At 39.5% G+C, this 22,145-nt stretch overlaps 2 protein-coding genes across 2 annotated transcripts in view; one reads left to right on the top strand and one right to left on the bottom strand.

Annotated features, from left to right (window-relative positions):
* ESR2 (estrogen receptor 2) overlaps positions 1 to 22,145 on the top strand; it is a 106,747-nt gene that overhangs the window by 53,279 nt on the left and 31,323 nt on the right. Inside the window, exons 5-6 of the mRNA XM_025869911.2 lie at positions 11,418 to 11,534; positions 20,436 to 20,735. Of these exons, the coding sequence (XP_025725696.1) occupies positions 11,418 to 11,534; positions 20,436 to 20,735 (417 nt within the window). The remainder of the gene's footprint in view (positions 1 to 11,417; positions 11,535 to 20,435; positions 20,736 to 22,145) is intronic.
* On the bottom strand, positions 5,977 to 6,621 carry LOC112822313 (large ribosomal subunit protein eL39). Its single transcript, XM_025869913.2, has one exon. It carries the CDS (start codon positions 6,560 to 6,562, stop codon positions 6,407 to 6,409), a length of 156 nt encoding a protein of 51 aa, XP_025725698.1. The 5' UTR covers positions 6,563 to 6,621; the 3' UTR covers positions 5,977 to 6,406.

Below are 22,145 nucleotides of genomic sequence, written 5' to 3'. Positions count from 1 at the left end.
CTCCTGATTTTGTAAGTAGTGGCCTTATGAAGAAGAGGTTCTCTAGTGCCCTGCAGTGCAGTGTCCCCTGTTCACCAGACCTGGCGCTTCAGGGGTGTCACCTTATATGTGTTGTATGCACCCTACTATGGTGGCTGAGCTGCTTTTGCCTTAGGCCATTTGTCTGCAATGGCTCTCTTTGTCTGTTGTGGGCAGGATTTGGTCCCTGCATTGTTAATAGGCGAATCTGGGGCCGCCTTGGGCTTGAGTTGAGTTAGATCAACGAGCTAAACAGACCTGGGGGGTGCGAGGCAGGGAAAGGGCACACACCAGCTCCTTTGCTCCTGGAGAAGTCTGCCAATGATTCCTGTCCCTCCAGCACATACTCTGAGATTAGTGAACAAATTTCCCTCCCGTATACCCCAGGCATTTTTCAAACTGCTGCTTCTATGCTGTTATCTCCATGGGGCTGTTTGTTGTACTATCTCTTTAAGGGCAGAGACTGTTTCTTCTTGCCTTCCTAGCTCTCTCAGAGCCAAGCCTGCTGATTTTTAAAGTTCCACCTGTTCAGCCCTGTTCATTATAAGAACTCATAAAATTATCCCCCTCTGGTTTTCAAAGCCAAATGTTATGGGAATTCATCTTACCTGTGTGAGTTCCCCATACTTGGGGTACTTGGTGTGATAGTCTATTCCTCTTCCCTCTCCAAGCCTGCAGGTCCCTCCCTCCCGTGGACGGTCCCATAGGTCTGTCTGCATAGGCAGCTCCCAACTACCTTTTCACCCTACCCTCTTCAGTGTGGCCTCTTCTCTACATTTATCTGTGGAGAGTCTGTTCTGCAAGTCTTTGGGTCATTTTCTGGGTTATTTACACTGATGGGGTGTTATCTAGTTGTATCCATGGGATGAGGTGAGCTTAAGATCTTCCTATTCTGCCATCTTCCTCAGAAGTCCCTAGTTACAACCCTTGTGAAGATAAAGCTTGGGAAAAATGTGCTCGTTAGGAATTACAAAGATTGTTTCTTCCTTTGACTTATGTTTAATATTTGGCATGCATAAGAGTCATGATGGTGGGATGGCTCCTGATAGAATCTAGAGGATGGTGAAGGGTAGAAAGTTAGTAGTTAAGAGTTACCTTCCTGCAGATCCCCTGAAATTCAACCTGTATGGAGGACCACCTATTTTTCCTGGATCTTCCACTTAGTAGCTCTATGACTTTACCTCCTAGCCTGTTTCCTCTTCAGTGAAATGGAGATACAGAATTGTTCTAAAGATGAAATGGGGGCACCTGGGTGGTTCAGTTGGCTTAGTGTCAGACTCTTGATTTTGGCTCAGGTCATGATCTCAGGGTCATGGGTTTGAGCCCTGTGTCAGGCTCCATGCTCAGTGGGGAGTCTGCTTGAGATTCTCTTTCTGCCTCTCCCTGTGCCTCTCCTCCAACTCCCACACACTCTCTCTCAATAAATAGGTAAATAAATAAAATCTTTAAAAAAATAAAAATAAAAAAATGAAGTTGGCTATGTGAAAATATTCAGTCATTTATAAACATGCAAATTTAAAGATATTCTAGTTTTTCTTTTAACTCTTCTGTATTGAGATATCAACATCTTTTCCTTTGTATTTTTCTTCTAATATTTAAACCCACATTCTCTAAAATCTTCATAGTTGGGTGAATCAGGGCCCTCTGTCATTTCCAAACTTAATTTTATTGAAAAAAAAATCACAGATAAAGGAGGCCTATGTCATCAAATATTATCAAAACATAAGTTGTATTATTTGCTTATTTGTAATTTATATGTAAAACTTTTCATTCTGTATTTAACTTTTTTAGTGCTTTAATATTTTTCTTATAATTATAAGGCCAGGCCTACTTCCCTGCTATTATATAGCAAGAAAAATTCAGATTTCTAAAATTTAGAACTGAACTCTTGACATGACAATTCTCTATCTTGTTGAGATTCCAGAATTTTATTCCTTAAGGAAATCTTGACCCAATACAACTAACTATATCCTTTGAAAAGGATCCTTTTTATCTGCTGTTGGGAAAAAAATCTCTTCCTAAAATATCTTTGAACTCTTAGACTATGGCTGATTACAATGACAAGGGAGTTTCCTCTGCTTTCCGCATGTCATTCCTTCCTAATGCATGAGCCAAGAAACTATTGGGAAAGGGGAAAGAAAGGTCACATTCTAAGTGTGCAGAAGGGAAAGAGTGAGTGCTTTTACAATTGCTTACTATGTAAATGATTGTTTCTTTGGACTCTTCATATTTTTGGCATCCTCTGATATAAAATATGTTGCAGTAACTGAAAATGGCCACCCAATTCTTTCTGCATATTGAATGAAGTAAGAATGAAATGTATTTATCATATTGTCATTATTCATAATAAAAACTCTCAACAAAGGAGGTTTAGACAGAGGATATCTCAACATAATAAAAACCATATATGAAAAACCCAAAGCTAACATCGTACTCAGTGGTGAAAAACTGAGAGCTTTTCCTTTAAGATCAGGAACAAGACAAGGATGTCCACTCTCACCACTTTTATTCAACATAGTGCTGGAAGTTCTAGCCACAGCAATCACACAAGACAACAAATAAAAGGCATCCAAATTTTGTAAGGAAAAAGTAAAACTTTTCACTATTTGTGGATGACATATTATATGTAGAAAACCATAAAGATTCCACCAAAAACCAGTAGAACTGAAAAGTGAATTAAAGTTTCAGGATACAAAATTAATGTATGGAAATCTGTTGCATTTCTATACACTAATAATGAAGTAGCAGAAAGAAATGAAGAAAACCATCCCATTTACAATTGCACCAAAAATAATAAAATACCAAGGAATAAACTTAACCAAGGAGGTGAAAGACCTGTACTCTGAAAACTATAATACACTGATGAAAGAAACTGAAGATGACATAAGCAAATGGAAAGATATCCCATGCTCATGGATTGAAAGAACAAATATTGATAGTGTCCATACTACCCAAAGTAATCCATGGATTCAGTGGATTCCCTATCAAAATACCAACAGCATCTTTCACAGAGCTAGAACAAATAATACTGAAATTGGTATGAAAGACCCTGAGTAACGAAAGCAATCTTGAGAAAGACTAAAGCTGGAGGTATCATAATTCCAGATTTCAAGATATACTACCTACCTATAGTAATCAAAACAGTATGGTACTGGCACAAAAATAGATGCATAGACTGATGGAACAGAGTAGAGAGCCCAGAAATAAACCATGATTATATGGTCAATGAATCATCAACAGAAGAGGCAAGAATGTGCAATGGGGAAAAATAGCTCCTCAATAAATGGTGCTGGGAAAACTGGGCAGCTACATGCAAAAGGATGAAACTAGACGATTTTCTCATACCATATACAAAGATAAAGTAAAAATGGATTTAAGACCTAAAATGTGATACATAAAACTCCTAGAAGAAAGTATAGGCAGTAATATCTCTGACAACAGCCTTAGCAACATTTTTCTAGGTATGTCTCCTGAGGCAAGGGAAACAAAAGCAAAAATAAACTGTTGGGACTACACCCAAATACTAAGCTTTTGCCCAGTGAAGGAAACCATCAACAAAACAAAAAGTCAATCTGCTGAATGGGAGAAGGTATTTTCAATGATATATCCATTAAGGGGTTATTATCCAAAATCTATAAAGAACTTCTACAACTCAACACCAAAAATTAATAGTAATTCAATTAGAAAATGGGCAGAGGACCTGAATAGACATTTTTCCAAAGAAGGCATACAGATGGTCAACAGACTAGTAAAAAGATGCTCAATATCACTAATCATCAGGGAAATGCAAATCGAAACCACTGTGAGATATCACCTCACACCAGTCAGAATGGCTAAAATAAAACCCACAAGAAATAACAAGTGTTGGTGAGGTTGTGGAGAAAGGGAACTCTCATGTACTATTGGTGGGAATGTAAATTGGTGCAGCTGCTGTGGGGAAAACAGTATGGAGGTTCCTCGAAACATTAAAAATAGGATTGTCATATGATCTAATAATTCCACTCCTGGATATTTATCCAGAGAGAACAAAAACACTCATTCAAAAAGAGATGTGCACTCCTGTGTTTATTGCAGCATTATTTACAATAGCCAAGATATGGTAACAATCTGGGTATCCATCAATAGATGAATGGATAAAGAAGTTACACATACAATGGAATATTACTCAGCCATAAAAAGGATGAGATCTTGCCATTTGCAGCAACATGGATGGACTTAGAAGGTATAATGCTAAGTGAACTAAGACATAGAAAGACAAATACCATGTGATTTCTTTTTTTTTTTTTTAAGATTTTTATTTATTTGTCAGAGAGCAAGAGAGAGTGTGTGAGCACCAGCAGGGAGAGCAGGAGGCATAGGGAGAAGCAGGTTCCCTGCTGAGCAAGGACCCTGATGCGGGACTCGATCCCAAGACCCTGGGATCATGACCTGAGCTGAAGGCAAATGCTTAACCAACTGAGCCACCCAGGCATCCCAGTACCATGTGATTTCACTTACATATAGAATCTAAAAATAAAGCAAATGAGCAAAGAAACAACCCCTCCCCCCCCAACAGACTTTCAAATACAGAGAACAAACTGGTGGTTACCAGAGGGGGGTGTGGTGGGGGATGGGTGAAAAAAGGGAATTAAGAGGTACAAACGTCCAGTTATAAAATAAGTCATAGAGATAAAAAGTACAGCATATGGAATGTAATTAATAATATCGTAAAAACGTCGTAAGGTGACAGATGAGGAATACACTTACATGGTGTGCACTGAGTAATGTATACAATTGTTCAATCAACATGTTATACACCTGAGCTTTTGTTACCCAGACTTGCCTATAGTTTTACCACAGCTTGTTTGTCCTGGATTGTAATTCTCTTTTATTCCCAAATAAACCCATCTTCTGGTTAAAAAAAAAAAAATTATACACCTGAAGCTAATATAACATTGTATGTTAATTATACTTCAATAAAACTAAAAAGGAAAAAATTAAATGTTTTTCTTAGTCAATTTTCTCCACATTGTTTTATTAAATCTATTCATTTTCATTAACTTTTTTTAAAATAGGGGAGCTTATTTTTTTAGTTGAATTTGAGCTATAATTTACATATAGTAAAATTCCTCTATTTTAATTGTATAGTTTTATGAATTTTGATAATGCATGTAGCCATTTACCACCATAATTAAGATCTGGACTGTTAGCATCAGCCCAAAAAGTTCCTGCAGGCTCATTGCAGCCAGTTTCCCCCCAACCTCCCAAGGCCTGGTAGCCGTTGATCTATTTTCTTTCCCTATAGTTTTGCCTTTTGCTAGAATATCATAGAATTGAATCATAAGGTATGTAACCATCTGTGTGTCGCTTCTTTCACTTATGATGCTTTTAAGATTTATCTATGTTATTGTATGTACCAGTGGTTCATTTCGTTTTGTTACTGGGTATTATTCCAATATATAGACATACCATAGTTTATTCATTTGGAGTGTTTCCAGCTTTGTGCTATTTTGAATAAAACTTCTGTGAACATTCATGCATATCTCTCTCCGTAGACCTATATTTTTGTTTCTCTTGGGGAAATACCTAGGAGTAAAATTGCTGGTTGTAGGATAAGCATATGTTTAATTTTTTAAGAAACCAGCAAACTGTTTCCAAAGTAGTTGAACCATGTTGTATTCTCAACAATAATATATGAGACTTCCAGTTGCTCTGCATCCTTGTAAAAATCCTTGATATTGTCAGCCTTTTTAATTTTAAATATTCTATTGGGTATATAATTGTGTCTCGTTGTGGTTTTAATTTGAGTTTCCCTGATTACTGATCTTTTTGAGCATCTTTTCATGTGTTCATTAACTTTTTTCTATGATATATATTAAATTCTTATATATATTGTTTTATTCTGTTCTGTTCACCTAGTTCTTCATTCTTTTTTTTTTTTTTTTTAAGATTTTATTTATTTGAGAACAGAGAGCTGGAGCCAGGGGAGGGGCAAGCAGATACCCTGCTCACTGGGGAGCCCGATCCCAGGACCCTAAGATCATGACCTGGGCCTAAGGCACTGAGCCACCCAGGCACCCCCTAGCCACACTTTACATACTTGGTTGTCAAGGGACATTTCTATCACTGCAGGAAGTTCTGACAGTGCTGTGCATGATCTGACAGGTGGGGAATTCAGTACTTCGCAAATCAGAAACACAACAGTAGTAGAGCCGAGAGGTCTCACATTTATTACTGAACCAACCTACTGGTGCAGAGGCATAGTCAGAGCGAAAAATCATTTCCATGATAAGACGAGTCTATGGCCAGGTAGGAAGGATGTTTACAGAATGATAGAACACATGATCTTCACGCAGCTTAATTAAATATGTATGCCAATTAGGTGTGTCATCTCATGACGTGTGACGCCTTACAGACCCAGCTTGGTTCTTCTCCAGTGTCTCCTTTTGGAGTTGTACCTGATCTTATTACCGGTTTTCATCCGAATCCACTGGGGAATGGGACGATTCTGCTTTTGTTTCTTGGCCAGGAATCGCTTGATTCTGAAAGTCTTGTGAGAAGACATGGCGAGAAGCAGTCAGCCACGCAGAGCAGGATGGCGGCGAAAAAGAGAGAGGCTACTTCTTCATTCTTATAAGTACAACATTATATTTTAACTAGTACAGTTTTATTTTTTACTTTTACTAAATTTTGTAATGCATTTTAATACACACCAATATAAATACCTCCTATTTTAAAAGTATCTTGGCTATTTTCTTTGGTTTATTTATTCATAGGAACATTAGAGTACTTTTATTAAGTGGCCTCCTATCAATGTTAAAAAAAGTAGAGATTTTGTTAAGCCTAAGAATTATTTTGTTTTTGTTTTTGTTTTTAAGATTTTATTTATTTGACAGAGAGAGGGAGAGCGAGAGCAGGAACACAAGCAGGGGGAGTGGGAGAGGGAGAAGCAGGCTCCCCGCTGAGCAGGGAGCCCGATGCGGGGCCCGATCCCGGGACTCTGGGATCATGACCTGAGCCGAAGGTAGCCGCTTAACCGACTGAGCCACCCAGGCGCCCCCCCTAAGAATTATTTTGGAAGGAATCTTTGTAATAGTCTTCACATCAAGAACACGTTATGTCTCCAGTTATTTAGGCATTTCCTATCTCATACAGCTTTGTTAGTTTTTTAAAAATATATATATCTGGGGCGCCTGGCTGGCCCAGTCGTTAAGCATCTGCCTTCCGCTCGGGTCATGATCCCAGGGTCCTGGGATCGAGCCCCACATCGGGCTCCCTGCTCCGCGGGAAGCCTGCTTCTCCCTCTCCCACTCCCCCCTGCTTGTGTTCCCTCTCTCTCTCTGTAAAATAAATAAAATCTTTAAAAAAATTATTATATATACCTGGTACATTTCTCAGGGGTATTTCTGTAAATTTCATTATTTTGGGCTATTTATTTTATATCCATATATAACAGTACTACTATTTACTTTCATACTGGTAATTATAATAACCTTTTATCATTGTCCTTTGAAAGTTAAAATCTATTTGAGTGCTACTTACGGATCTTTAACGCTTTGCTTTTTACGGCTTTAGAGGCTGAGCTTTAAGTGGGAAGCTCTGACAGTTGGTAGGTTATGTAGAAGATTCTTTTTTTTTGTTTTTTGTTTTTTTTAAAGATTTATTTATTTGACAGAGCACAAACAGGGGGAGCGGCAGGCAGAGGGAGAAGCAGGCTCCCCACTGAGCAGGGAGTCCGATGCAGGACTCTATCCCAGGGTCCTGGGGTTATGACCCGAGCCAAAGTCAGATGCTTAACCAACTGAGCCACCCAGGCATCCCTACATAGAAGATTCTTACCTTGGAGGCACATATTCCTTTACTTGTGACTTATTTGGCCTTGAAGTCATGAAGGATGTCCTGAGGGAACAAAACGCAAGGTCATTGACTGCTGTTGAGGGAGAAGCATGCCAGGGAGGGTGCGGGTGATAAACCTTGCTCTATTTTTGAAGTGACAAGACTGGAAGGCTGAACTGAGCTGAAACTCAGATCTTCTGATCCCAAGTCCAGAGCTATCTCTCCCCACCATGTGGTTGGATATAAATGACAACAGGTGTTCAGACAGACTCACTCAATTTGTAGAGAGTACAGAGATAATTTGTTATGTCTTAGATTATAAAAAGCACATTTTCCTGTAAAGCTTTATATCTTAAAGAATTAGCTGCATATTTTGCTTTTAATTTTGCTTTGAACATTTCTGAGTTCTATTAGTATGGAATAGTGTGCTTCTCAACTGTTGCATGGAACAAGAAAACCATTTTATTTATTTTTTTTAGGGGGAGGGGGCAGAGAAAGAGGGAGAGAGAGAATCCCCAAGCAGACTCCGCACTGAGTACAGAGCCTGACATGGGGCTCAGTCTCACAAACCTGAGATCATGACCTGAACTGAAATCAAGAGTCAGATGCTTAACTGATTGAGCCACCTTGGTACTCCAAGAAAACCATTTTAATATGTGAGGTAGTTTGAGGAGGACTTTTTTTCTTTTTTTGTCAGAAGTGAATTCAATTACCCTGACCTTCTTGCATAAGACATTTTCTAGGCTATTTTTTATTTAGTGTGTTCATATTATTGTGCTTTCTGATTTTTTTTTAAGTAAAATGACCTTTTAAAATAAACTCAGAAAAAAAAAAATGAACCTCTTGTCCCTTACTGTTATAAACCTCTTTATAAAACCAAAAAGGATGACATTCATGTATTGTCCTTTGAATTTTTAGAAGGTCCTTAAAAGATTGCTACTGCGACGGAAAGTTCTGTGGGGTTACATTTACCTTCTAGCCATAAAGTATTATATTCTAGAGGACAATTGAAAGTTTCTGATTGGAAATATATCTTGGCTTCTAAAATATAATTTATTTTTGAATATTATAAGTGAGAATAAAAGCAGTAACAAGATAATCATCTATTCTTTTAAAAAAAAAAGTTATACCTTATATTACCCCCTACTCTTTTTAAAATTTTTATTTATTTATTTTTATTATTATGTTAATCACCATACATTACATCATTAGTTTTTGATGTAGTGTTCCATGATTCATTGTTTGCATATAACACCCAGTGCTCCACGCAGAACGTGCCCTCCTTAATACCCATCACCAGGCTAACCCATCCCCCTACCCTCCTCCCCTCTAGAACCCTCAGTTTGTTTTTCAGAGTCCATAGTCTCTCATGGTTCGTCTCCCCTTCCGATTCCCCCCCCTTCATTCTTCCCCTCCTGCTATCTTCTTTTTTTAACATATAATGTATTATTTGTTTCAGAGGTACAGGTCTGTGATTCAACAGTCTTACACAATTCACAGCGCTCACCATAGCACATACCCTTCCCAATGTCTATCACCCAGGCAGCCCATGCCTCCCACCCCCCACCACTCTAGCAACCCTCTGTTTGTTTCCTGAGATTAAGAATTCCTCATATTTTACCCCCTTCTCTTGAGTGTGTGTGGAACCTGTAAATATGAGGGTTGCTTCAGTGGTTGGGTTATCTCATATGGCAAGTGGTATTGGGAGAGTCTTGTGATTATGCTATACTTATGTAAGACTCCATCAGAGCGGAGTGAAGACAGACTAGAAATCAGAGAAACGCCCCTCCTGGCCTGGAAGAAAGCAAGCATCATGCTGTGAACTGCTTTTGGGTGGGGAACTGGTTTCTCTACGAGTAGATAGCAGTGCCTGGCTGATGGCCAGCAAGAAAATGGGAACCTTGGTCCAACAGCTGCAAGGAGCTGATTCTGCAAACCTCTTGTATGAGGTTGGAAGAAGACCCTGAACTTCAGACGAAACCACAGCCCAGCCAACACCTTGATTGCAGCCTTTTGAAACCCTGAGTAGAGTAAGCTGTGCCTAGATTCTTTTTTTTAATATAAGATTTTATTTATTTGTCAGAGAGAGAGAGCACAAGCAGGGGGAGCTGTAGAGGAAGAGGGAGAAGCAGACTCTCTGCTGAGCAAGGAGCCCGATGCGGGACTTGATCCCAGGGCCCAGGGATCGTGACCTGAGCCGAAGGCAGATGCTTAACTGACTGAGCCACCCAGGCATCCCTGTGCCTGGATTCTTGACTCATGGAAATGAGATAATAAATTCGTTTGGTTTTAAGCTTATAAGTTTGTAGATATTTGTTATGCAGCATGGAAAACTAAAACCATGACCTTAAGGAGATTATTGAACTGAGCTAACATGTTTTCTTTGAAAAAAAAAATGGGAATCCTAGCTCTTTATAGGGAAGTTATAGGATTACATGAAATGATAAAGGTTCTGGAAATCAGTAGGTAGTCAGAAATGTTGGCATGCCAGGTTTCCTGTACATGGCTGGTATGAGGGTCACTTGAGAATGGTTTTTGCATTTCTGGGGAAAGCTGTCCTCCTATTTCCAGAACTGTGCAGTTTGTACCTTTGCTTCTCCCCCAGGCCAGCTCAGGGAATGGTGGCAAAGTCACAAACAACTGAATTTGTGTTTGGTTGAACAAGTGTTACTGGAATCTACCTAAAATGGGAGAGAATTATAAAACTTGATTTTGGTCCAATCGTGGAACCATGTTTTTTGGTCCGGTGGTCGGGGAGGGTGGCTCTACTTCTCAAGGCTCGGCTCTGAGCTCTGGGTTGAGTTCCGGTCTGCGCCATGTGTTTCCACATTCTCCTTGGGCCAGCGACTACCTGAGGCATTTTTTTTTTTCCTCTTGGGAGCTCAAGAGGCCAAGCCAGACTGTTGGAATATCCCATCTACTAACATAGCACTGGCTAAAGCAAGTTTCATGGCCAACCTCAACATCAGTCGGTGGGCAAGCACACTCTGCCCACTCGAGTGCACTTCGAGGACATAGGGCTGAGGGAGGCAGTGGGGTAATTGAGAACAATAATCACCACCAGCCTCAAGTGGCAGTTCTTTTGGTTCTTCAGGTTGCTCATTTCTTGGTCCTCTTATTGATTAGTTTCATTCTCTTATTTGACTATGAATTCCTGTAAAAATATCATGTTAAGTTCCAAAGAGGGATGTACATGAAAGAATATAAGCAGTTGAATTTGGTGACTGATGCACAAGTCCTATTCTTGAGGAGATTCTGTGATTTGCAGCACCAATTTCAGGCGACTGTCTCACTTTCCATGTCCAAAGGAGAATGTTTCTAATGTATGTCTTGAGAATTCGAAGAACATGTGGAGAATAGCCTATTAGTCAAAGAGTAAGATATGGAAATATTCCTAGGTTTTCTTGACTCACCAACAAAGCACTGAGGAGGCCGAACTTTGACCTTTGTACCCGTACCTGTCATTAAGAAGATGTTGCCTACCTCTCAGCTGAGTAGCATTATCAGTGTTGTTGACCGGGAAGATATTTAATCAAAATATTGTAATAATAGCCTGCCTTTTTTTTTTTTCCCCCCTGCTCTAGGACATAATGATTACATTTGCCCAGCTACAAATCAGTGTACGATAGATAAGAATCGGCGCAAAAGCTGCCAGGCCTGCCGACTTCGGAAGTGCTATGAAGTGGGGATGGTGAAGTGTGGTGAGTTTTCGCTTCCGCTTTCACCATGTGTGGGCCATGCTGACAGCTCTCTCAGGACAGGCGGAGGGACTGTGGACAGGTAGCCTATGTGAGAGGAGATTTAGGACTTGGTCATTATCCTCAAGTATGTGTATTCTGTTCCATTGGAGGGGGCATTGACTTATTCCCTGTAGCTGCGGAGGACAGAGCTGAGGTGAACAGGTTACGGGAGGCACGTCTTGGCCCAATATAGGGAAGATCTTTCTACGATTCAAGTGGGCTGACAACACAATAGGCTGCTGCGTGAATTTGAGAACTCTAGCCACTGAAGTACGCAACTGGGTTGGATGACCATCTGCCTGAGGCCTTGAGAAGTCTAAGCATAAAGTTCTGGTAAATGTTCACAGTGAAAGCTGTGGCAAGAAAGTAGACTATCTGGTGGGTTACTTGGATAGCTATCGGAAAGACTCATGCCTATCCATCCTCCATTAGCTTTCTAGAGAAGATCTGTAGAGTCAGAAACATGATGGAACTATGGAAAGCACATAGAACATAGATTCTGTGTTACAATGGTATGTCTTCATATACATATGTGTGTGTATCCACACATATGTGCATACACCCATGAAAAACAAAGAAAAATGGGCACATTAGAATAACAGCTGACAAGAATGCCTACATCCTGCTCTCCCCACCTGGCTAACTTTTGACTCATTTGTCTGTACGCAGTTGCCGGTTTGTGCGCACTCACGTCAGCTCTGCATGTACTTTTCCCGTTACTCTGCTATAGTCAATATTTTGCCTGTGGTTAGTTGTAATTTATCTCTTTGTAACTATTTGAAAAATTTAAAACAAGAGTCTCTTTTCTCTCGGACAGTCTCTTAGGAGCTCTGCCTTTTGAACATTCTCTCTCTCTTTTTTAAAGATTTTATTTATTTATTTGACAGAGACACAGTGAGAGAGGGAACACAAGCAGGGGGGGTGGGAGAGGGAGAAGCAGGCCTCCTGCCGAGCGGGGCTCGATCCCAGGACCCTGGAATCATGACCTGAGCCGAAGGCAGACACTGAACCACTGAGCCACCCAGGTGCCCCTCTCTTTCCTTTGTAAAAAATGTATATAATAGATAAGACATCTCATCCAGCTATATCATAGTATAACAGAAGTCCTCTAGAATCACTGATGTTTTCTGTTTTCTTTGTAAAATACCCTGCCAATGCCCATGACCTCCCAGTGTGTACTGGTAACTCTCTAAAACATTTGAGCATTTCTGCTCCCCCCCCCCACTTCAGTTATACCCTTATCAGTAACCAGTGGGCTTCTTCCAAAACCTCTACTCATTGTAACTGTCAAATTATATAATTTAATTAGAATTTATGCAAGCATATGAAATATGAGTAGGGAAAGACAATCATTTCTGTGAAAGCTTTGGATAAAACTGTACAGGAGGGGCACCTGGCTGGCTCAGTCGACTCTTCATCTTGGGGTTGTGAGTTAAGCCCCATGTTGGGTGTAGTGCTTGCATTAACTGTAAAGGACTGGTAGCTATGGAATCAGATATGAGGGAGATGGGGGGGAGGGGTCATAAACCTAGAAAAATTCTGAATTTGGATTGCTTTATGAGTGCCTAAGCTCTTGCTTTGTTTTAAGGAAGCTGAAATTGAAAATTCAGAGACAGTGTATCACGGACGTGGCCTATGTAGAAAAGTCACTTGTGATTTAATTGGTGGAGGTACTGAAAGAGAAAGCCTTGGCCCTTTGACAAAAGATTGCAAATCAGTGTTTCATATTTTAAGTTAATATTTTAAGGTGAGTGTATTTTTTAAAAAGTGATTTACGATTTAGTCTTAGGATAAGAACGCTGTTATTGTCGGGACCAGGGCAGGAGCACCTGCATAACCCGCCTGCAGGGGGCGGTGTGTGTGGCGGGAAGAACAAGAGGACTGGACTCCCAAAGACTGAAGCTCGTTTTTTTGTCTCATTACTTCCTGCGAACCGTGACTATGCTCAAACTTAACCTTCCTGGCCCTCGGTTTTCTTTCTTTCTTTATTTTTGTTAAGGTTTTTTTTTGTTTGTTCGTTTGTTTGTTGACACACAGAGACAGCGAGAGAGGGAACACAAGCAGGGGGAGTGGGAGAGGGAGAGGCAGGCTTCCCGCTGAGCAGGGAGCCCGATGCGGGGCTCGATCCCATGACCCTGGGACCCTGACCTGAGCCGAAGGCAGACGCTTAACGACTGAGCCCCCCAGGCGCCCCACGACCCTAAGATCTTGACTTGAGCCAAAATCAAGAGTCAGATGTTTAACTGACTGAGCCACCCAGGCGCCCCTGACCCTTGGTTTTCTTATCTCTGAAAAGAAGGTATCTGTTTCATGGGGTTTTGTGAGGAATGCATGTGAAAAAAACACGTAAAAACCTAGCACAGTGTTTGGCACTAAATTTTAGTTTTCCTTCCTTTCTCTCTCCCTCTTTGAAAAGCTCATATAAATTATGAGGAGTTTTAATGCAATACAGTCTTGTCCAGGCAGAGTATAGAGATGTAGTTAAAAACAATCTTTCGTGACACTCACTCAGAAAGATATCTGCGCCCCCATGTTCATAGCAGCATTATTTATAGTAGCCAAGGCATGGGAACAACCTAAGTGTCCATTGACAGGTGAATGGATAAAGAAGTTGGTGTGTGTGTGTGTGTGTGTGTGTGTGTGTGTGTGTGTAAAATTGGAACGTTATCCAGCCATTAAAAAAAACACACACACAAGAAATCCTTTCGTCTATGACAACATGGATGGACCCTGAGGGTATTATGCTAAGTGAAGTAAGTCAGAGAAAGACACATACTGTATGATCTCACTTACATTTGGAATCTAAAAAAAAAAAAAACAAAAAAAACCCCCAAACTCCTAGAAAAAGATATCAGATTTGTGGTTACCAGAGGCAGGGTGTGGGGGGAGAGGGAATTGGGGAAAAGTGGGCAAGGGTACAAACTTCCAGTTACGAGATAAGTAAGTACTAGCAATGGAACGTACAGCATGATGACTGTAATTAACACTGCTGTGTATGTATGAAAGCTATTAAGAGTAAATCCTAAGAGTTCTGAAAGAAAAAACTTTCTTTCTTTCTTTTTCTTTCTTTCTTCTTTCCTTCCTTTCTTTCTTTCCTTCCTTCCTTTTCTTCCTTCCCTTCCTTCCTTCCTTCCTCTCTTTATTTATCTGTGTGAGATGATGGATGCTAACTGAACTTACTGTAGTAATCACTTCACGGTATACATAAACCAAACCATTATGCTCTACACCTTAAACTTACACAGTGATATATGGCAATTATTTCTCAATAAAACTGGAAAAAAATATTTCATGGAAAAGAGAACAAGAGAAAGGGTCATTGAATTTGGCCAAAAAGAAATTGGGTAGGGCTGTCTAAGAAAAAAATATTTTATTATCTTTGGAGATTGCAAAAGGAATGAGATGGGTTGATATGCAAACATTTGGGTATTTAGCCCTTTACTGATCAAGAGAAAGACCGTTAGGAGTGAATTTTCTTTCTTTCTTTCTTTTTTAAGATTTTTATTTATTTATTTATTTGACAGAGAGAGAGACAGCAAGAGAGGGAACACAAGCAGGGGAAGTGGGAGAGGGAGAAGCAGGCTTCCTGCAGAGCAGGGAGCCCAAAGTGGGGCTCGATCCCAGGACCCTGGGATCATGACCTGAGCTGAAGGCAGACACTTAACGACTGAGCCACCCAGGCACCCCAGGAGTGAATTTTCTTAATTATGCCTCCCTCCTTTCCCAGCACTCTCCTGTCTGCCCTCTCAATAAACCCTCCATCCATCTTCTTCCTTCTCTCCAGTCTTGGAAGATTAGGAACCTATCTGCCTCCTGGATCCTCCTACACCATTTCACTCCCCTCTTTAGAAATTATGTCTCTTCTGTTATCACCTTTTTCTTCTGCACCAATCTTGTCTTTCTATGGAAATATTAATATGGTTGTTTAAATGGTGGGAAGATACCCACCCAGACTAACTTGAGGGTAAGTCTTCATTATAAGGATATGCTGAAACATAAATAGCCAGGAAAACAATCAGAATAGCCACATGTTTGGTCTGTTTTTCTGTGTTGGAAGAATAAATCCACATCTTTCAGATGCCATCTCTTGATTCATCTGCCATATATACACATGAAAGGGACTTGATAGGGAGGTGGTATAAAGTAGTAAAAGCACCAGCTGTGGATTCAGACAACTGCTTGAGTTTATATGCTGCCTTCACTATTTTCTAGCTTTGCTGCCCCTGGACAGGTTATTTGGAGCGCTCTTGAGCCTGTATCATGGAGATGATAATAGCACCTGTCCTCTAGGGCAGTTTTCAGAATGAAATAATCTAAATACAATACACAGTGTTTGACATGTAGAAGCTTCTCCAGTAGGTGTTAGCTCTCATTGTTATCATTTACCATTATGACCATTGTTTTTGTCATTGTCATCACCATTACCATCATCCTCTTTTCTCAGGGGCTGTTTACCACTTTCTCATATGGAGCACTCCTGCTTGGTAGAGTTCCTCATCAGGCTTGCTCAGAGGCACACCCGGTGGACTGTAGAGATTGCAGTGGGAAAGCCATGACACTAGAAATGTCCTTGGTAGAAAACAGTGAGATCCCTGCCAAGGGCTTTATGTTATTGATCTTAGAATCCCTAGGACTCAGGGCCCAGTATATAGGGCTTTGTAAGTGAAAGTTGGTCAAACAAGTTTGCATGGATTCAAAACCTTTCTCTTTGTATGTAAACATGTTTTGGAAACTCTTTTTCCTCGTATACTCTACAAAAAGGAGATGTGTGATCAGAAAGGTGCTTTCTTAAACCAAACATTTTATTCCATTTGACCTTGGGGGTTTAACTGATCTTAAATAATATCTATAGCTCTCTATCTGATTACTAATAAAGGTTATTGTATTTTAGGCTTTTAGTTCTTTTAGTAAACAGTTTGATTCAATAATCTCTAGATAGATAGAGCCCTTCCTTCTACTTTGATAAGACAAGGATGGGAAGAAATTTAGATAAATTTTCTTGGGAGCAAGTAATTTAAATGTAATCAGACTTCCTAACTAATATTTCTTTTTTAAAATGTGGACAACTGAATTTAGTGAACAAACATAATGGTAGGACTATAGAAAGTAGGCATTTTGCATATATAACTTTGAGGTTTTTTTGGGGGGATGCATATAAAAGTTTTACCCATGCTAATGACATCCTGACTTATGTCTTTCTTAATTTTCATTTTGTATTTTTGTCTTTAACCAAGGGATTTTTAGGAGTATTTTTGTGCTAAACTTTATAAGGGTTTGGAAGTTATATATTTTTGTTATTTTTTGTGATCAAAGAATATGGTCTATATGATATCAATTTTTGTTAAAATTTTATTCATAAACTAGTATGTGATAATTTTTGCAAATTCCCTGAGTTTTTATAGCTCAAGCTTGTGAATTGTACAATTCCAATGTTCTGTATTCTGCCTTTTCCCCCAGTTGTTTGTTCTGTCAGTTGCTGAGAAAGATACATTGAAATATGCATTATAGCAGCACCTGGGTGGCTCAGGTGTTAAGCATCTGCCTTTGGCTCAGGTCATGATCCCAGGGTCCTGGGATCGAGCCCTGCATCAGGCTCCCTGCTCAGCGGGAAGCCTGCTTCTCCCTCTCCCACTCCCCCTACTTGTGTTCCCTCTCTCGCTATGTCTCTCTCTGTCAAATAAATAAATAAAATCTTTTAAAAAATATGCATTATAATAATGTATTTGTCAATTTATCTTTTTCTTTTAGTCACTTTTTGCTGTTATGTTTGTAGGTTGTGTTTTCTTCTTTTGTTGTTTTGAGTTTATGGGTTTAGAATTATCTTCCTTTTATAATCTGATGAGGTCTTAATGATTTATGCCTTTTAAAGTTTATATTGTCTGATATTGGTAGCATAACTGATTTATTTGGTTAATTTTTGCCTGTTAATCTTTTTCTATCCCTTTATTTTCAGTTTTCTATGTGTTAGATGAATCCCTTACAACTAGTCAATGTCTAGCTAAAAAAATGTGATCTCAGAGTTGCTCTTAATCGATAAATCTAGTCTTTATGTTTATTGTGATCACTGATATCTGAATTCATTTCTGTCATCTTATTTTAGGATTTTAACAATTTCATCATATATTTTCTTTTTTCCTTTTTGGAATTGATCCCATTTTCTTGTTTTATTTTACCTCTTCTGCTAGTTTGGAAGTCATACATTCTGTTTCAATTCTTTTAGTGACAGTTCTGTTTTAGCACGCATTCTTGATTAATTTGAGAATTCATGCCACTCTAATAGATATTTCTCTTTCCAAATAAAGAATCTTAGAAAGTTCCAGCCAAAATTATTCCCCTCTCATCTTGTTATTATCCAGTATTTGGTTCTACTTTATTTCTGTACCTCCAAAAATTAATTATTATTTTATTCATTCTGTGTTTATTAGGTTTCCTCTCATGTTTACCAATTTATTTTCTTGCCTATTGCATCTTGAATTTCATTGCTTCTCTTGGGTTCATTTTTCTCCATTCCAGATAACACAGTAGTTATTTCAAAAGGGCTGTGAGTGATACATCTTTTTAATCTTTGCTTAACTTTAATTTATCCTCACTCTTGAATGATAGTTTAGCTGGGAATATAATTCTAAATTAAAGGTTTCTCCCTCCCCACACCATCTTTTTTTTTTTTTAAAGATATTTTTTATTTATTTGACAGAGAGGCAGACAGCACAGGTAGGCAGAGGGGCAGGCAGAGGGAAAGGGAGAAGCAGGCTTTCTGCTGAGCAGGGAACTTGATGCGGGGCTCGATCCCAGGATTCTGGGATCATGACCTGAGCCGAAGGCAGTTGCTTAACCGACTGAACCACCCAGGCGCCCCTCCCCACACCATCTTAAAGACATTATCCCATTGCGTTTCTGACCCATAAACCTACAGGAACTAAAACATATTGATACCAGCACAGGAGTGTAAAAAATATATATATATTATTTATATATATATACACATACACGCATATATATATATATATGTATATATATATGAAACAGGATAAAATCCAGAAGAAGATACTTCTTCAGCACAGAACTTGAACTCACCACCCTGAGATCAAGACCTGAGCTAAGATCAAGAGTTGGACACTTAACTGACTGAGCCACCCAGGTGCCCCCAGAAGAAGATACTTTTATATATATTTATTAAATGACAAGGCATTGTATAAAAATCAGTGGCAAAAGCTTGTGCAATAAATGCTACTGGGAAAATGATACATCCATTTGAAGAACATAACATGAAATATTAATATGACATGATACAAACACACATAAAATTCCAAATAGATTTGAGCCACAAAAGTGCTTAAAGAAGATATAAGAAAACGGCACCTGGGTGGCTCAGTTGGTTAAGCGACTGCCTTCGGCTCAGGTCATGATCCTGGAGTCCCGGGATCGAGTTCTGCATCAGGCTCCCTGCTCAAGGGTGGGGGGGTCTGGGGTCTGCTTCTCCCTCTGACCCTCTTCCCTCTTGTGCTCTCTGTCTCTCATTCTCTCTCAAATAAATAAATAAAATCTTAAAAAAATACAAGAAAATATTTGTATAATCTTGATGTGAAACAAAAGACAAGTTTGTGTACTAAACCTTCTTAGGACAATAGATACCATGAGTAAAGTTAAAAGATATATAATAAGACAAATATGGCACATAATAAAAGTTATCTATAGTTACTAGATAAACCTTATAGTTTATTAGGCAGGCAAAGGGCAAAAGAAATAAACAGGCAATATACAAGTAAAAGAAATACAAAATATGGCAATTATATTAGTCAACCTTGCTGCTAATTAAAAGAATACAAAGTAAAATGAGATTGTTTAGTCACTTGTCAGATTAGCAGAGATTAGAAATGACTTTTATTGCCCAATGGTGTTATGAGAAAATAAGCCCCTTAAAGTATTGTTTGTATTATAAATTTTAAAATAGTTTTAGAGGGTAACCTATTAATATGTGTCAAAATTTTAAGTGTGTATATGCCTTGGTTCAGCAACTTGACTTCTTGAATTTATTTTAGGGAATGAATTAGATGTGTGTACAAAGATGCATTTTCACTGTACTATGAATACTAGCAAAGAAATTAGGACTAACCTAGATTTCCATTGACAGGGGACACTAGATAAAGTGATGCTATCTTCATAAAACAGAATGCATAGATTTTTAAATTGTATGATGACACATTTTTAATAATAAGAAAAAAGTTAAAAATAGTGTATATATACTCTGATCCAAATTTCACATATGAAATATGGAAAAGTAAAAAGCATTAAAACTGAAAGAATTTATGCCAAAATTTGTACTCTTCTATATTTTTCAGATTTTTAAAAAATTTACTTGAAATGTATTTATTTGTACAAATATGTAAAAAGAATACATATGTGTATGTGTAAACACACATGCACATAAATATTTTAAGAATGTATTTTAAGAGTATATTATTTGATAACTATTTGTAAATATCAATGTTCGGTTCCTAACTTTTCCCCGTGTTTTGTCTGAAGAAAATTCCTAATTCTGTGGTTTGGAAACGGAGGTATGTCAGCACTCTTTAAAAGAAAATAGATTTAGTATCCATAGGTGATCCTGAAATGGAGTCCTTAAGTTCATTTGGGCTACTGTCCCTAAAAAGTCATATTTTTTATTTTGTTAAAGTAGACGCAAATGTAATAATCTTTGGTACTTGCCCCACAGGTTCCAGGAAATAAGTTAGGCTTCTGTTGGCAGACACACTGTGAGGATAGACTCAGGTCATTACCTCACCCTTGCCCTGGAGACTCAGGGAACTTGAACGCTGGGTTGGGGAAGCCACGGGGAAGTACTGTGTTATCTCTTTGGTTTAGGCTCCCGGAGAGAAAGGTGTGGGTACCGTGTTATGCGAAGGCAGAAAAGTTCGGATGAGCAGCTGCACTGCCTGAGCAAAACCAAGAAAAATGGTGGACACGTGACCCGAGTGAAGGAGCTGCTGCTGAGCGCCCTGAGCCCGGAGCAGCTGGTGCTCACGCTACTGGAGGCGGAGCCGCCCCACGTGCTCGTGAGCCGCCCCAGCACGCCCTTCACCGAGGCCTCCATGATGATGTCCCTGACCAAGCTGGCCGACAAGGAGCTGGTGCACATGATAGGCTGGGCCAAGAAAATTCCAGGTAAGGCTTTCTGGATCTTAACTTTTCATTTATGGTAGAAAGGCCTGCCCCTAACATTTACAGGGCAAGAGTACAAAATGGAGGTCCACAAATGATGTCTGGGTGTGTAACAATTTGACAGCTTGATTTATAATCTTTAAATGAAATATGTTCTTTCTTACTATCTTGACATAAATGCCTTCAGCATGTCTTGGAAGGTCTGGCTCCAATTTAGAGTTCTTGGACTCCTCTGAGTTCTCTACCGGACATGGTAGTGCAAGAAGAATGGTATATGGTGACACTGCTTCCATGGCTACCTCTCTTCTTTTCCCACCCCAGAACCATCCCACAGGGCCTTGTCCACACCCTGTCCTCCGTGGCCACATCTTCTATGCACACTAGCCTGTTGGACACCTCTCATGCCGAGATGTGGTCTGAGAGAGTAGACCCAAGAAAAAACCCACCCAGACTCTGGAAGTGGGCCAAAAGTGACCATTTGGGCAAGAAATTCTAGGGTCAGGCCAGTTTGTAATATATACCTGAAATACTGCATTGTGCTAAAATTACCACCTTGTTACCATTTGAATCGGTGTTTCTGTGACAGTGAATCTAGAATTCTAACGCAGAATGGCAAGCAGCCCATCCCCCTGAAAGGGTTTCTCCATGTGCATGTTTACGGTCATCTAAGAAATGAGGTCTCTCTCCAGGTTCTAAACCACTAGGGACAGTTCCCATGGGCTGGAGGCTGCAACCGCTTTAGACGAAGTATAAATAAAGCCTGGAAGCTGCTGAGAAGCTGGGTGAGGAGGAGTTGGGGGTGAAGAGCTGTGGGACCCCAGGCCTGGTGTAATAGTATCTCTTGGGTCATTCATTGGCTTAGGCCCATTCCTTCTGAGCTTCCTGCGGATCTTCTGGTTTCTAGTTTTGTTTTGATAGTCTAGATCTTCACCTTAGCCAGAATCATGTTATTTCCTCTGCTCTTTTCATAGGAGACAATACTGATGCATCTTCCTCTAGCTGTTGTGCTACATGTACACCAAACACTGGTGTTCAGGACGCCATGTGGAGAGTGGTGGTGAAAGTAATGATCGCTGAAGGCCATGCAGCTTCTTTGTGCCATAACAAAACTGAATTCTTCAGCTGCATTAATCCTTCTTTAAGCCTGGTGTTTTAAACAGATTTTCAGAAAATTTAGGCATCGTCTAAAGGTGTGATTTTCTTTCCTCTCGGCAGGTAGTCATTTTTCAAAATTAAAAAAAAAAAAGGTAAAATATCACCTAGCCTTGACCTTGTTGGATAGCTGCAAATATAAGAAGCCTAATCTTCTGTGGGCAGGCTTATTGTCTGTAACTGCAAGGGAGATTGGAACGTACAGTGTTAGAACAGGGTGTGACTTTGGAGAAGGCCTGAGCCATCTTTCCCTTCATGACT

Source organism: Callorhinus ursinus, unplaced genomic scaffold (genome assembly GCF_003265705.2).
Source record: "Callorhinus ursinus isolate GAN/ISIS: 27379988/994484 unplaced genomic scaffold, GSC_fseal_2.0 scaffold8, whole genome shotgun sequence".
Taxonomy (NCBI): Eukaryota; Metazoa; Chordata; class Mammalia; order Carnivora; family Otariidae; genus Callorhinus; species Callorhinus ursinus.
This window is presented reverse-complemented; position numbering and strand designations above follow the sequence as displayed.